The sequence below is a fragment of the Anastrepha obliqua genome, chromosome 1, assembly GCF_027943255.1.
Source record: "Anastrepha obliqua isolate idAnaObli1 chromosome 1, idAnaObli1_1.0, whole genome shotgun sequence".
NCBI lineage: Eukaryota > Metazoa > Arthropoda > Insecta > Diptera > Tephritidae > Anastrepha > Anastrepha obliqua.
Window position 1 is genome coordinate 131,596,462 of NC_072892.1, and position 16,238 is coordinate 131,612,699.

A 16,238-nucleotide genomic window follows, 5' to 3' on the forward strand; every position below is an offset into this window, starting at 1 on the left:
TGACCATAAACATAATATAACCTATCCATTTTTCTGCACATTAAAATTTTTTAATTGTGATTAAGTATAACAACACTTTGACAAAAGATTAATTTCTTAAAATTATAGAAAAATCTCTAAGTTTTGCCTGCCTGCTCAAAAATCATTTTTTTCGGATTTTCGCATGTTGTGGGGGTTGTGAGACACAAATTTCATCAGAAAGAAAACGGCCTGATTTTATAAAAATTTTTTATTTCAATCGTTAAAAAGGCATATATTGGCTTCTACAATATAATTGATATGAACAATATGAATAATATACCTAATCAATCAAGTCAATGAATATCCGAAAAAGAAAATATTAGATTAATCAGATTCACAATGGATGCAGGTGTAATAGCCGGCTGTTAAATTTGCACATTTCAAGTGAACAGGTCTATCGCAAGTATTACAGTGAATCGAATTGTTTCGGTTTAATTTTTTGGGCATTACACCTTTGCAGATAATACAGAAATGCGAGATACGGCTGTAGAATACTATTAAATGTTCCTAGATTACGGAAATAGCATGTCTCATGACCCCCCGAATACGCTGTCTCACGACCCCCCAATTGCTTTATTTTCAATGTGGCCACTGTTTTATGGATGCATTTAATATTTACGCAAAACTCTTGTTGTGGGTCAAAAGGCTACTCACCAAGGAAGGTTTTGATGCATGCACTTTTATAATTAGCTTGTTCAACAAAGTGTAAGAAACAACAAAAACGATTATCAGCAAAACTTTCAATCACACAAGTGGAGTCGCGGTATGAGGACACACAAATAACCTGCATGAACAAAATATTTGTCATGTAAATATTATGATTGAAAGCTAGCAAGAAGTTACGCAGATACCAGACAGATGCCGCGCTCTTCAGTTCAGGGCTGTGAGCGTGTCTCATGACCCCCCGTGTCTCACGACCCCCCGATCTCCCCTATATATTTTCCTTTTTTAAAGACTAGTTATAAATCATAAATCAATAATAAAAGGTTCAGTAAGCAGCTTTCTCATTCTCTCTTGATAAATCGGCTCCCTTAGCAAGATACTGGGTTGCTAACTCTAGAAATTTTTAGCAAAAGTGGAAGAAAAGTAAACTTTGTAGGAAAAACATTTCGTTTTCAAAAGGGTGCATAAGCACTTGCTCGGTATGTGAATAACCAAAACGATATGGAAAACATACTGACATACAGCTTAAATCAGGATATCATAGAGCATATTTTTGGAACAAGGAACGTGAAAGATGGTCATTTTGACAATTTGAATCCGATGCCTTTCAAATACAAGTTGGGGGAGTACTTACTAGGTTACTTTAAAGATACATAAGTTACCAACAAGAGCTTATTTAGCAATATCTAGCTAATCACAGCCTTCTGATAGCAGATGGAGAGAGGTTATGAGGAGAAATTATGAGGAGTTTTTCATGGCAGAAATACACTCGGAGCTGTGCCATTGCCTGTCGAGGAGCCTCCGCTATTACAAACAACATTTTTTTATCATTTTGCGTTTCATACCCAGGGTAGTTTGTCAAGTAGTTAGGAATGCAAGAATAATCGCGACTTGGGAGGTCAAAACTCCAAACTTACGTGGGCATAGCGTATTAAAGCAAGCTTCACAGCTTGTTGTTAGTCAACTAAATTTACGATGATTTCGCTTCTTCTCTGAAAGGCTTTCGTTAGGGCCATAATGCTTAGGTAATATAATAGCGTCATATTGGCAAAACTTCCCAACTTCGTGATCAGTTTCCAATTTAAAAACCCATATCATCATACAACTCACGCTGTCGTTTGATTAGTCTCTGTCCATTAACTGACAGAGGTACGTTTCAGGCAACTTCTTTTATCTTTGATCTCGTTAATGGACAAATTGACTGCCCGTTTCTTCTAGAAAGAATACATTTTAATGTTCCTTTCAGGAATTTTCGCCGTAGCAAAATTTTTCATGTTGGCTTTAGGAGGACATTATATAGTGCCAATGCGCCTCTCGTTAGGACGCTCTCTGACATTAACTATCTCGCCTCCCTTTTAGATTTAGACTTTTCTAGGGCGAAATATGTATTTCAAACCCATTTAAAAAATGTATTTCTTTGTAAGAAATCTAAATAATTACCTAGTATATATTTGTTAATTTAGTTTCCTAAGCTTTAATTTTATTAATTACTTCTATATAAATACTCGTGGTTCTATGTAGTCTGTAAGAAACTTTGTATTTCTTGACTTACTAAAAAAAATGAAAAAATATCTTTTTTTTATTTAAAAAAAAATAATTCACCAAATATCAATCTGGGTTTAACTTTATAACCTTTTTTTTAATATCATTCCTGGCAATTTCCGTTTGTACCATTTGTAATTTAAGTAAAAAGAAAACATTTTTCGCTACCATTTTTATCAAATAGGAATTTAATTTTTCCACTTTCTTCGTCCTTCTTAAATGCGACCTTTTGTAAGGGAGTGTCAAAATTTTAATGTCACAAGTGAGCAAAGCTTTAATATTTGAATCATGGTTATACAGTATACAAAAAAAATTGAAAAGCAGAAAAAATATTATTCGTCGAGAAAGCTGAACATATCGACTGCATAAAAATATTGTTTTTTTCTCAAAAAGTTTTACATTTTACTCTGTTATTGTATTTTGAAAATGAATCAATCGCACTTCGATTCTGCTTTCACCCACTTGCATAAAAGTGAGGTTATTTCGAAATGTCATACAGGTAGGTAGGTAGGTAAGATGGCAAGAGTACCCCAGGTACGCTACAAGTAGCACTTACGTGCCGTTTTGATACCATAGAGTGGACCACTACCTGTGAAAGGATTAAGGGAGGAGATAAGACCGTCTACAGCCATCCAGTGTTGTTGATGTAGCGGAGGAGAGAAAAGGGATCTAGGCTGGAGAATTTCGTCAAGTCATCCCCAAAGGGAACGCTGAGGAATCTCAAGCGCCTAGCCGCCAAAGCCGGACATCTGCAGAGAAAGTGTACCACAGTCTCTTTCTCTGTAGGATCCCCACAGCTTCTGCAATGGGGGTTGTACGGAATTCCAAGCTTCTCCGCGTGAGTGCCGATCACCCAGTGGCCAGTGATCACCGCGAAATGTCATACAATCATAGAAAATTTTTTTTGGGTTTTGTTATAGCTAAAAATATATTTGATGAATTGAAATAGTTCAAATTATTTTATAATACTTAATTTGGAAATGCAATTGAATCAAAACTGCAATACCATATATGGGCTCATATGCTGTAAAAAGTTAATTAATTTCAGAGGAGTTAAGAAATGCAGCCATGGCAATTTTAAGCCGTTGCTGTCACATTCATTGCAGCCAACTAGTCGCATATTTGACTATAGATTGCTAAATCGAAGTCATCAGTCTTTCTTGTTAATCACGACTAATCAGTGATGCTTGCCTTCTTAGGTGAATAATGAAATTCTAAGGCAATCCACACTTGTTTATAGCAATAGAACACCAAAAACCAAAAACCAAAAACAAAAAAAAAACAACACTTCAAAGTTGTCAAAAGAAAGTGACGTAACATTTTGGAATTTCAGTCCAATAGCTGAAATCAAATTACCAACCAGAAAGTTTAAAAAAACAAATGCTTTATTAATCATAAATGATAAAAAAGCAAAAAACGAATAAAAACAATTATTTTCTTATATTAGTCTTCTTCTTCTTAATTGGCGCGATAGCCGCTTCGCGATTTTGGCCGAGTTTAACAAAGAGCGCCAGTCGTTTCTTTGTCGTGCTTACCGCCGCCAATTGATTTCCAGTCCTTCTCCACCTGATCTTTCCAACGCAGACGAGGCCTTCCTCTGTTACCACCAGCCGGTATCGCATCGAGTACTTTCAGAGCCGGAGCGTTTGTATCCATTCGGACGACATGACCCAGCCAGCGTAGCTGCTGGACCATTCTTCGATGCGCTATGTGTATGTGGTCGTAAAGCTCATACAGCTCATCGCTCCATCGCCTTCGATATTCGCCGTTGCCAACGAGCAAAAATCTTGCGCAGAGTGTGTCTCTCAAACATTCCAAGCGTCGCTTCATCGGATGTTGTCATCGTCCACTCTTCGCCATACGTTGGGACGGACATGATGAGAGTCTTGTAAAGTGTTAGTTTTGTTCGTCGAGAGATGACTTTAGTACTCAATTGTCTGCTTAGTCTAAATAAGCACTTGTTGGCGAGAGAGATTCTACGTTGGATTTCAAGGCTGACATTATTATCGGTGTTAATGCTGGTTCCTAAGTATACGAAGTCACCTCGAAATCATAACTGTCAACAGTGACGTGGGTGCCTATACGCGATTGTGCCGACTGTTTGTTTGATCACAGGAAGTACCTTGTTTTGTCCTCGTTCCAGATCCATTCGCTTTGCCTCTTTATCCAGTTTGGAAAAGGCAGAACTAACAGCGTGACTGTTAAGGCCGAATTGCAGGCAATTAGTCGCATATTTCACTACAGACTGCACGATTGAAGTCATCAGTCTTTCCTTTTATCCATGACTAAACAGTGATGCCTGAAGTTTTAAGTGAATAGTGAAATTGTAGACAAACTACACTTTTGTATTGAAATAGAATATCTTCAAACCAAAAAAACAACAAAAAACAAAAAAAAACAAAAACAAAAAAAAAAAAACTATAACAACACTCCAAAGTACTTAAAAGAAATGCAAAATAACTTAAAACTTAGTGAGTGATGTATAATTTTTGCAAATTGCGCCGTATGTCAATAATATTTGACAGTTGTAAACTAGACAGCTGTGTCAGCGCGTGAAGGTTCATATAAAGATTTCCATTTTTTTATTTAATAAAATAGTTATACAAAAACAAAATTTGCATATAGCACGAATTAATTTCTTGGCGGTCGTCGTAGTCGAAAAGCAAGGTATCATTATCATTACACCTAGTCTTAAAAACTAACAAGTAATATTTTTTTAACGATAAATTTATAAATTCAAACTATGTATATGTTGTTAACCACTAAATCCTGTGGTTTTTTCCTTTTTAGACGTCTTGTGTATAGCTCTTCATCATTTAAAATAGAAGCTTCGGAGTTGAGGTGATTTAGCAGCCGTGTTGCATGTTTCGCTGCCATGATGGTTATTGCGTCAGACACAGTTGATATTTTAAGGTCCCTGTGTAGGTCGATATTTCTCACATACCAGGGTGCACTAACAATATTTCTTAAAATTTTATTTTGTATGCGTTGAACTACATCGATATGATTTTTGATTGCACACCCCCAAAATTGGATGCCATATGTCCAAACCGGCTTTAACATTTTTTTTGTTGCATGTTGAAAGTTTGGAATATTTTCCAATAAACCATTTAATTTTCTGGTATTTTATATTTAACTCTTTTCATCTTCATCAGTTGCTAAAATACATATATCATCTGCAAATGTAGCTACTGTGCAGTTTGCAGGCATGGGTATATCCGCTGTATACAACAAGTACAAAGTTGGACCAAGTACACTCCCTTGGGGTACTCCGGCATAAATTGTTTTCATTGAAGAATATTATTGACCAATTTTAACTCTCATGATTCGATGTAGCACCTTTTTCGCTCCACCAATCAAAATATGATTTGAAAAATAAATATTATTTATTTTTATGTCTGCCACCTTATGCAGGTGTTTATAGAAAAGAAAAAGTACAACGGAAAATGTTGTCTAAAGAATTTATGAAATCGGTAAATACCAGTATGCATTGATAAGAATAATATCAGTTAGTAAATAGTCATACATTTCGCCTTAGACGTACGTTTGGTGACCGCATTTTGAATAGTACTTTAGAATTTCAAGGGCATACGTGTAAAGACTTCTTTATGTGATAGATTGAATATGATGTAAGATCGTAAAGATGTATGCTAGGGGTGTTCCTATATTTAACTTTAGTGCTTAGGCATGGCCGATCAGCTAGTAGTTTAAAGTAATCCCTTTTTCGAAACGTCAAATCTACGTCGTGTGAATCTTTTTTTTTAAATCACAGACGATCGACAGAGATTGATTTCTGAAAATTTTCATATGGCCTCCAACACTAGTCTAGCGGATTTGGTAATATATCATGAACTTTTAAGAATGCAAATCCACCGAAATGGAATTACAATATTTTGTACAAACTTTTTAATAGCAAGACAGTCTATGGTTAGCCCCAATAGAGTGCTAAAGTACTTATATATTTCAGTTATATCCAGTTCAGGATATTGCAGGTTTGGGAATAACACAGGTCGGCAAATTTTTTTTTAACTAAGATCTAGACTATACTTTTTGAAGGTTTTTCACTTACTGAATCTAAATGTGCACTTAGAAAAGCTTTAGTGCGTCAGATTTTTACATGTTAGTTCCCTTACAGTGGCTCCCAGACTAAGTGGTCCAGTGTTCGCTTTTACAACATTTACTGCATTTTTCGTTAATTGTTTAAGTTAATATATTAGTTGACACCCCCTTAGTAAACTACCAACATCATGCGCACACACCCACAAACAACTTTCTTCACGTTACAGCTACAACACAACCGGAAAAACTGTTCGGAAAAAAGTACGCTTTGATAGTGGTTTTGTGACTATAAAAACCTGAAAAACTGTTTTTGAAAATATCATAAAATCTATGATAGTCTTTCAAATAAACATAGAAAAATAATTTTGATTCAACTTACATAAAGCACAAAAAGCTAGAATAAAATGTGATTAAAAAATTGAAAAAAAATCAAGTCGTCAACAGAAAGAGAAGAAAGGATTCGACTGATCTGATATTGAATTGTATAAAAGTACAACAATAACCATATAAATCCTAGTTTAAAACTTTGTGCAAGTTAAACAACATTTCAAATTTTAATACAATTCTTACATTTTTTAAACAAGGTAGGTAGGTAAAATGGTTGAAGTGCACCTGGCACTCCTCAAGTAGCACTAGTGCGCCTTTTAGATACCATTATGAGACCTACAGGCCTGTAGATATCTACAGCCAGCCAGAGCTGTTGATATAATGGAGAATATTGATTGGATTTAGGTTGCCGCACTGCCCCAGTCTCCTTCCTAAAGCTTCTGCAATGGGGGTTAAATGGTAACCCTAGCTTTTCCGCGTGTGTGTCGATCATCCAGTGACCGGTAAACACAGCTACGAGTTTGGAAATTGAATGGCGCGGAGTCCAAAGAACTTATTGAGTCTTGAAGAAATGGAGTTCCATCTTTTCTGCGCTATTCTGAGAAATAATTTGTGCAGTTCCCCTTTAACAACTGTCAAGGGGATGCCGATGACCGGGTAGGACGACTCTGAGGCCAATTCAGTCCCTTTCTTGGCAAGGTCATCAGCAATTTCATTTCCCCTCTATGTTCCTATGTCCTGGAACCCAGATCAGAGAAATGTTAGCTGCACACCCAAGAGATTTGATCTCTTCTTTACGTTAAAATTGGCAAAACCACTGCGTTGTATGTACATCCACAGCACGACCTGTGGCTTGAGTCCCCATTTTTTATCGAACATCGATTTTCAATGTGTAGCTTCCAATGTAGTTTGGAGTCAAGTATCACTCCAAGATACTTAACTTCCGATGAGAGCGGGAGAACGTGGTTGTTTAATTTGGGAAGTGAAAAGGGCGGAGATTTATATTTTCTGGTAAATAGCATCAGCTCCGTTTTGTCAGAGTTTACTCGGAGGCCACAAGAGGCAGCCCAGCGACTGAGTACAGCCAGTGACCTTTCCAAAATCTCAGCCATGACTAGGGGAAATGGTCCCCATACCATCAGGACCAAGTCATCGGCGTATGCTACTACCTTAACCCCACTCTTATTTAGCATTATCAGAACTTCGTCAATTGCAACTAGCCAAAGTAGGGGCGAAAGGACACCTCCCTGCGGCGTCCCCCTGTAAACCGCATTAATTTCTCTGCAGCCAAGCAGGGACGAGATCCAGAGACAGATAGGTCTTTCCACCTTTAGTCTATATAACGCAGTGATAATTGACTCCGCCCTGATGTTATTACAAGCACCTTCTATATCTATGAAGGCCGCCAAAGTGAATTGTTTGCCTTCCAGAGATTTTTTCACAGTCCCTACGACCTCGTGTAAGGCTGTTTCCGTCGATTTCCCTTTCAAGTAAGCGTGCTCTCGGATATGATAATCAATCAATCTTTCAAACACTTTTAGGATAAATGAGGTAAGACTTATAGGCCTAAAGTCCCCTGCCTTGGGTATGAAAACAACCCTCGTTATCTTCCAGTTGGCGGGAATGTGATTAAGAGCGATACACGCCAAGTAGATTTCTTGCAGGACAGGAACCACCGAGGTACTTGTTTTCTGAAGCATCATAGGCAAGATATCGTCAGAACCAGGAGATTTAAAAGGAGAAAAACTATTTATTGCCCACGTAGTTCTGCCAACTGACGGAATAGATTCCAGGGAAACATCGAGTAGCCCTACCTGTCGACTCGTGTCGACAATGTCACGTGGAGTAATAGAATTTTCCGGAAAGTGAAGCAGATTCAGCCCACTCCCCGTCCTCTCTTTTTCCAAAAGTTTTACAAGAATGGTCTCTCGAAAGGATATTGTTTAGCCTGGCAGAATCCTTTACGGAATCAATGGGCTCGCAGTACTCCTTCCAAGAGTTGCGTTTCGCATATTTAATGGCTTTTTTGTATGCATTCAAAATTACACGGTAATTTTTAAAGTTTTTAGTTTGGTAGCATACGTTAAAAACCCTCCTAACCTTCTTTTTCAAGTCTGTCAGCATCCTGCTCCACCAGGGAGGAAAGTCTTTCTTGCTAAAAGATACTGGACAAGCCACTTTGAAGGCAGCCTGATAGGATCGCTACAAGTGTCCCACCTGCTTTCCAGTTGATCAGTGGGTGAGTAGGAAAAAGTTCGCCTGTTCAATTTATTATTGAAATTCCTATGATCCGAAAAGGAATTTCTCTGAGAAACTTTCCAATTATCAACCCTAATGGCAGGCGAATTAGTCGAGAGAGTGATACCGTTTGATGGGTGGGGGTGTTGCCCTTGTTCCAAATGAGGAGATTTCGACTTATAATGAAATCAAAAAGAGACTTACCTCGATCATTTATCTCGCTGCTTCCCCAAATGGTATGTCTCGGATTGGCGTCGCAGCCGATGAGGATGGTCTCCTTATTAAATGAAGGTGAGTCCACCAAACACCCCACTTCCTCAGCAGGTGCTGTATTTTCGTGGGCCATGTATGCAGAAACCAAATAGTAGCAGCGCCACTAGATGCTTCTAAACAAAATTTTTAGAAACTTTGTGGGTATATAGAGTTTTGTAGCCACTATATTCGCACTTGCACGCTTGCCACGGACCTCTGTGTCCATTTTTCACACACAAATTGTCACTAAAAAGAAAATTTGCATATGAAAATATTTTGACGTTTTTTTTTTCATTTTTCACAGAACGGGAATCGGAAGAGTAATGAAAACGGAAAAAACTCTTCATATTAGGTTTATACAGAACGAGAAATGACTCCCTGGTCTACTTTTAGGTTAAACACAACAATAAGACTTGAACCTTTGTTAATTCCTATTTTGTGGCTGGAAGCTTAGTAAAAGAATTGGACGCGGCTACTTTTTGCAAAGCAAACTCTAAACCTTTCACTTCCCATTTTCTGACCAATTCAAGTTCACCAAGACTAAGAATCTTTGATATTCAGCAGCTATAGATTTGATAGAGGCTTTAAGGTCGAACCTTGAAGCAAGAGTTGGTTTATGCTGCTATATGAGCACTAGGCCGGGTCGATTTGTGGTGAGGCAAAAAAATCGCCCATTGCTCTGTGAAAATCATATTCTAGGGATCAAAATAAGAAACTTTGCCGAAGGAACCATACCTCTAAAACGAATTCTGATGTCCCCCAATTTGGGTCGAACTTTTAGTGTCTTTTGTGGGGAGGCAAAAAAATCGCCCATTGCTCTGTGAAAATCATATTCTAGGGATCAAAATAAGAAACTTTGCCGAAGGAACCATACCTCTAAAACGAATTCTGATGTCCCCCAATTTGGGTCGAACTTTTAGTGTCTTTTGTGGGGAGGCAAAAAAATCGCCCATTGCTCTGTGAAAATCCTATTCTAGGGATCAAAATAAGAAACTTTACCGAAGGAACCATACCTCTGAAACGAATTCTGATGTCCCCCAATTTGGGTCGAACTTTTTAGTTTCTTTTCTATAACTCACTTAAATTAATTTTTTCATTTACATATGTTCTGACTAAATAAATTTCTTAAGAGAAAAAATAGATATTATTATAAATAAATAAAAATAAAGAAAAAACATAGCCATTTAGCTGATTTTTTCATGTAAAGGCCAAAAATGGTGATATTTTGAAATTGGGGGACATCATTTTCGTTTTAGAGGTATGGTTCCTCCCGCAAAGTTTCTTATTTTGATCCCTAGAATACGATTTTCACAGAGCAATGAGCGATTTTTAAATCGACCCGCCCTAATGAGCACTAAACTTATTAGTATTTAATTGTAAACTTGGGCGTTGTTGCCGCAGACTTTTCCAGTATAGTTTACCATGTGTTATAACTAAGCAAGCAAGCTCGATCTCTTTTGGATACCAGATTATAGAGTTAACTAAAAAAATTCTTAACAGTGGAACTTCTAAGGCAGTACACTACAAGACAAATTGCTTACCGTCGTCAGCGTTCTGAAATGTTTCTGTTTTATCGGATGATTCTCGGAAGGGCCAAGTGTAACATTTCATACCTAAATCCCACAAAGCTATACCTGTATGGAGGAAGGAGCGCAAAATTGTATTTTTCTTCCCTTTGCAACTGCTCACACCCGATTATATTCAGGCTTTACGTTTTAGGTAGCGTAGTGCAGGAGGAAAACACATTAAAGGGACTCATGGAGATGCGGGTTGTTTTCGGTAGGGTGCATGTTGAAAGAATCGCGGTTTTTATTTTGATTGCGATAAGTGCGCATTAGTCAAGAACCGCAACTCCATGAGCAATTTGCACGAGTTTGTTGCTAGTGTTTTATGTACATATATTGTTATCTAAAAAACAACAGCATCAAATTGAGATTAAGCAATTCATATTATTATTAGTTGAGAGAAAAAGAAATCCATTGTTGCTCGTTGTCATTTCACACCAAACAAATCCTTTTGCTGTTTTTTTCGTTGTTCCATTCCATTGTGAGTCACAGGGTGTTAACAATGGAAGCTAACAAAGAGACAACTCGGTACCTTTTGCAGTTTTTCTTTGGTAAAGGCGAAAATCAGGACCGTGCGCAAGTTAAGTCAAGTCAATCTTATTAAAAACATTTTAACATAGTTTCATTCCAAGTCTAATGACTGCATGCACTTTTCCCCAATGCTGATCAATTTGTCGATAACATTGCGACTCTTCGAGGTACGGAAAATAATTCTTTCAATACCAAGTCAATGTCTACATTCACGTTGCGTTGGATATTCATAGAAGCAAGTCCATTCAAACGATCTTCTCTCATTGTAGACCTCAAGTAAGATTTCAAGCGTCGCAGCGTGGAAAAAGACCTTTCGTTTGCTGCCGTGGTAACGGGCAAAACCGCTGTTATCCGAAGAATTTGGTGGACTATAAATGTCTGTACCTGCGATTCGTTCTCTCCAAATTTGAACTTCACTTATCCATGCTTCCGGGAACATATCTTACAAAATTGGAGCATACGATTGGAACAGATCTTTACAAGACGCTTCATCGAATGTTGGCATTCTTTTGGGGAAAAGACAAGCGAAATTTGCCAAGATGTTCCGATGCTTCAAAAGTCGATCCTGTAGATTTGTAGTGAACTGATCCAAGTATGGGATCTAGATGCTAATGCGATAATAATCTGCAACGGTGTCGGTCATGGCGTTGCAGCGTTGCGTCTGCCCTCGAGAAATTCTTGGTTTTTCAATTTGGAATTTTGTATTGATACAAATCACAACGATAGCTTCAAATATAAAATAACAAAACTGACTATGTGATTTGTATTTGTCCACGGGGGGTTTCGACTGCCGACTAATTTATTGAGTTTCATTTCCTCCTGCGATAAAATATGTGTACTCAGGTGTTTGTGTCACATGCGCATCTGTGCTGGGTACATGTTGGGCGGTTTCTTCATCCTACAGCACCTGCGGGTTTCATTGGAGTATATTTCCAGGTTAGTAAGACGATTACTCAGTGTACAATTCCTTGCTAGAAATCTTCTGATGATTCTAAAATTATATATATATATATATATAATTGGCGCGTACACCCTTTTTGGGTGTTTGACCGAGCTCCTCCTCCTATTTGTGGTGTGCGCCTTGATGTTGTTCCACAAAAATTATTCTTATTAAATTCCATACAATCTATAAACCGGCTTATATTGATTGTGATAAGCCCAGTAGATTTTTTTAGTATAATATTCTTTGTCTTTCTTCTAAAGGGTTTTTCAATTGACGCGGGTCGATTTTGGCGCCCTTTGACAGCCATTTTGTTTTAGTGACATCGGTCAAATCTTTTTTTTATTATTCAGTTGTTTATGCCAAATCATCATGGCAAGGTACACGATTGAACAGCACGTTCAAATGATAAAACTTTATTATCAAAATGAGTGTTCATTAACGCAAACGTTGCGCGCATTGCGTCCATTTTTCGGTAGACGTGGTGGTCCTTCCAATTTCTTATGGCCCATATTGAACCATATGGTCCTAGACGACATGTGGTTCCAGCAGGACGGCGCGACGTGCCACACAGCAAACGCCATTTTATTCCATTTCAATAACTACCCGCCCTTATTGAAAAACCCTATACTTACTGAATAAAATAAGAGAAATTATACTCTCCTACGCCGCAAATGGCTCTGGAAGCCAACCCTTTCTTGGCTAATTTATCTACCATTTCGTTCCCAGAACTCATACGATACGTACCTGGTTGTTCTGGTTTAAGATATTTAGCTTATAAAGACATTACACCACCAGTTCTGAATGTTGGTACATCTGTCCGCTACGAGTATAGTGTCGCAGAGTTTGAGCGTGATCTGCCAATTAGCTTGTTTTCGGCATTTAATTATATCAGTCAACCGCACGTGCACTCTGCGATTTTCACTATGGATAAAAATATCGAACCAAGAATTTGTCTTACATTTTGTGTTTTGAACGGGATTTCGTCTGTCGAATCGTTGAAAATGTTGCAGAAAGCCTATGGCGAGTGTGCTTTATCAAAAACACGGGTTTACGAGTGGTAAAGTGAAAATCGTGCTACTCGTTTTCTTTTCTTTGATTACACAGGCCAACAACCAAAAAACTTTTTCGATAATTTTAACTAATTACTTTGTAATTTGGTGTCCTGATTACGAAAAAAATTATTAAAAAGTTATATCACCAATCAATTTTTCACATTTTACAATTAAGTAAAAATAAAGTTTATGTACCAAAATGTATCGGATATATTTCACAGTCCTGCGAGGTAGAGTTTCTAAAACGGCTATGGGTGTTTCTGGAAGGTTTTTTTATGCTGAAAACGAATATGACCTTGAAAATACTCCAGCACATCAGGATTTTTGGCAATTTGAGGTTAAATAGTCAAAAAATGCAGATTTTGGCCATATTTTTAAGTAAAGTAAAGTTTTTTTTTAATTTTCCACAATTCCATTTTTAAAAATATTTTTGCGATTAATATAAAAAAAGTTATACTATTTTGAATTCGCCCTTTACAGGGGCGTTAGAGAGTTAGAAAGGTTGAATTTGCATATCTAAAAGTCTCCAATTCAAAATGGAATAACTTTTTTTATATTAATCGTAAAAATATTTTTAAAAAAGGACCTTAAAGCTAAAGAGTAGTACTTTGCGATGCCGTTGTGGAAAATTAAAAAAAAACTTTACCTTGCTCAAAAAAAATTTAAAAAATGGCCAAAATCTGCATTTTTTGACTATTTAACCTCAAGTTGCCAAAAATCCTGACGTGCTGGAGTATTTTCAAGGTCATATTCGTTCTCAGCATAAAAAACCTTCAAGAAACACCCATAGCGGTTGAAGAAACTGTAAAAAAGCGAGATTTCGCAGACCTGTGTTATCATTGGTGTTGTGCACTTGGAATTCGTTCCAAATGGTTCTACGGTAAATAAAGAATATTATTTGGAAGTTATGCGACGTTTGAAAGAGAATGTGCGTAGGAAACGGCCCAATTTGGGGCCGTGAAAAGAGCTCATCTACCGCTATGCTTCAGATTAGTGGGGATAGCATATCACTTTATAGGCAGCCTCTGGATGTATTTGCCATTTTGCGAGCTGGCTCATATCTCTACTTTTCTCGTACTTAGCATATTGCCCATCTGTTGAGCAAGCGTTTTATTAACCCCTCTCCTAACTAGTACCGTGTTTCTGGCTCATGTGAGGTCTTGCCAAAAGCACCTTATACATCATTAAAAAGTTAAATAAACAAAAATAGCTCTTTTAGAAATTAAAAAAAAAAAAAATATTTGTTTTCATGCAATATGCTTTCTTTTTTCCAGCTACTTTCATTTTCCTGTATCTTAGTGCTCTCAGCAGCCCAGCATGAAAATATACCCTACCAGGACGTGTCAGATATTTGTGGGACGTGTGTATGTTTGACAGCGCATGATAACGATAAACGCTACCACCATTTGTTAAGCTGCACTACCAAGAAATTTAAACACATTTTAGCACGCTGGCCAGAGGAGTTTGGCAAATCTCATGACAGTAAGTGAAGTACATCTTTATTGTTCCTACGATAGCCGGTTAAAGCTGTAGTTAGTGGTGCCGTAGTCATAACACCATAGCCCTGACTATAACTATGTATAACCGCAACATTACAGCATCAGTCGATTAGTCCTGACAATTTTTCGTCGATCACTTCTAATATTCAAAAATTTATCGCAAATATCAAAGCAAATGTAAAGTATTTCACATATACATATATACGGTTACGGTTATGGTTACGGCGTTATGGTGCGGCACCAATAATCGTTTACAGTGATGCCCATATGTTTGATCAGAACAGCTAATTGTTTGATGGTTACGGTTATGGCTAAGTAACGGCCCCACTAATCGCAACTTAACTTAACCCGAGCCATTCAGGGACTGTCCCTTGCATGGGGAATGTTTTTTTTTGGATGTGAATCAGTGATATATAAGGAATAAATTTGTGCTTTAAAAGTTTCTAAAAGTTGTACCCCATTATTTTGTAGGTGTTGACATTGTGGCCACATTCTCGGGCAATAGTATCGAGTTGTTGCAGCAGTTGCCGGCCACGAATGCTACGCTCACTTTTTCGTGTCGCCATTGTGGCATCAAGTACCTGCAAGCGCCCACCTTTATGGATGTGCCGTACATACGCAGGCTGGATTTGAGTTGGAATGAAATTACAAGCGATGAACTGACGCCCGATGTATTTCGTGGCCCATATCGAGTGACCGATTATGAGCCCATAGCATTGACGGATTTGGATTTGAGCCATAATAGGCTACATGCGCTAGATCGAAACCTTTTCGAACATACGCCAAATTTGACGAAATTGAATTTGAGTTACAATGAGTTGAAGGTCTTGAATATGCCCACTGTTTTGGCGTTGGCATCAGCCACTGAATTACAGGTTCGTGCAGGCTGGGTGCAAATTATAGTAAATACAATAATTTAATGAAAATTCTGTTTATTTTAGGAACTGGATTTGTCTCACACTGCTATTAAGACGCTAACAATGTCCGTCTTTAAAACGTTGGTGAATCTGCGTATTTTGAATTTGTCTGGCAATGACTTGACTAGAGTGCCGGATAAGCTGCAGCTGATCGGTGGAAGTCTCATATCACTGAATTTGGCAGAAAATCCCATTGAACGCTTTACGGAAGAGAGTTTTGTTGGATTGAAGTCATTGCAGCGCCTCAATATAAGTTATATGCCCATGTTGAAGACGGTCGGCAAAAATGCGTTCTCAAGCTTGGAAACGCTCAGGCGGCTGTATTGTGCACACAATCCGAGATTACAGGAATTTGATGTTGAAAGTCTGACGCATAGCTGCAATCTGACAAATGCAAGTGGACAAATAATTTAGTAATTATGTGTATACTAGGTGGTTCAATAAGTTTTGCGGTTCGATAAGAGACGGCTTTGCTCATAGCCTAAATTTTGTTGTTGTTATGTTGGTGCATGTCCTGTATAAGGACTTTTCGCTATCAATTAGCACATTAGCAGCTAAAATGGGATTGGTCCAGAACGACGTGTGTAACTTAAGCGAAGAAGAAAGGGGTACGCTGGAACATCAGCTTT

At 37.8% G+C, this 16,238-nt stretch overlaps 1 protein-coding gene across 3 annotated transcripts in view; it reads left to right on the top strand.

The window, feature by feature from the left end:
* Positions 1-16,238, top strand: part of LOC129236144 (leucine-rich repeat-containing protein 70) — a 32,154-nt gene that overhangs the window by 12,902 nt on the left and 3,014 nt on the right. For all 3 annotated transcript variants that reach the window (XM_054870369.1, XM_054870370.1, XM_054870367.1), the window contains 3 exons: positions 14,468-14,675; positions 15,164-15,567; positions 15,634-16,002. In XM_054870369.1, the coding sequence (XP_054726344.1) occupies positions 14,468-14,675; positions 15,164-15,567; positions 15,634-16,002 (981 nt within the window). The remainder of the gene's footprint in view (positions 1-14,467; positions 14,676-15,163; positions 15,568-15,633; positions 16,003-16,238) is intronic.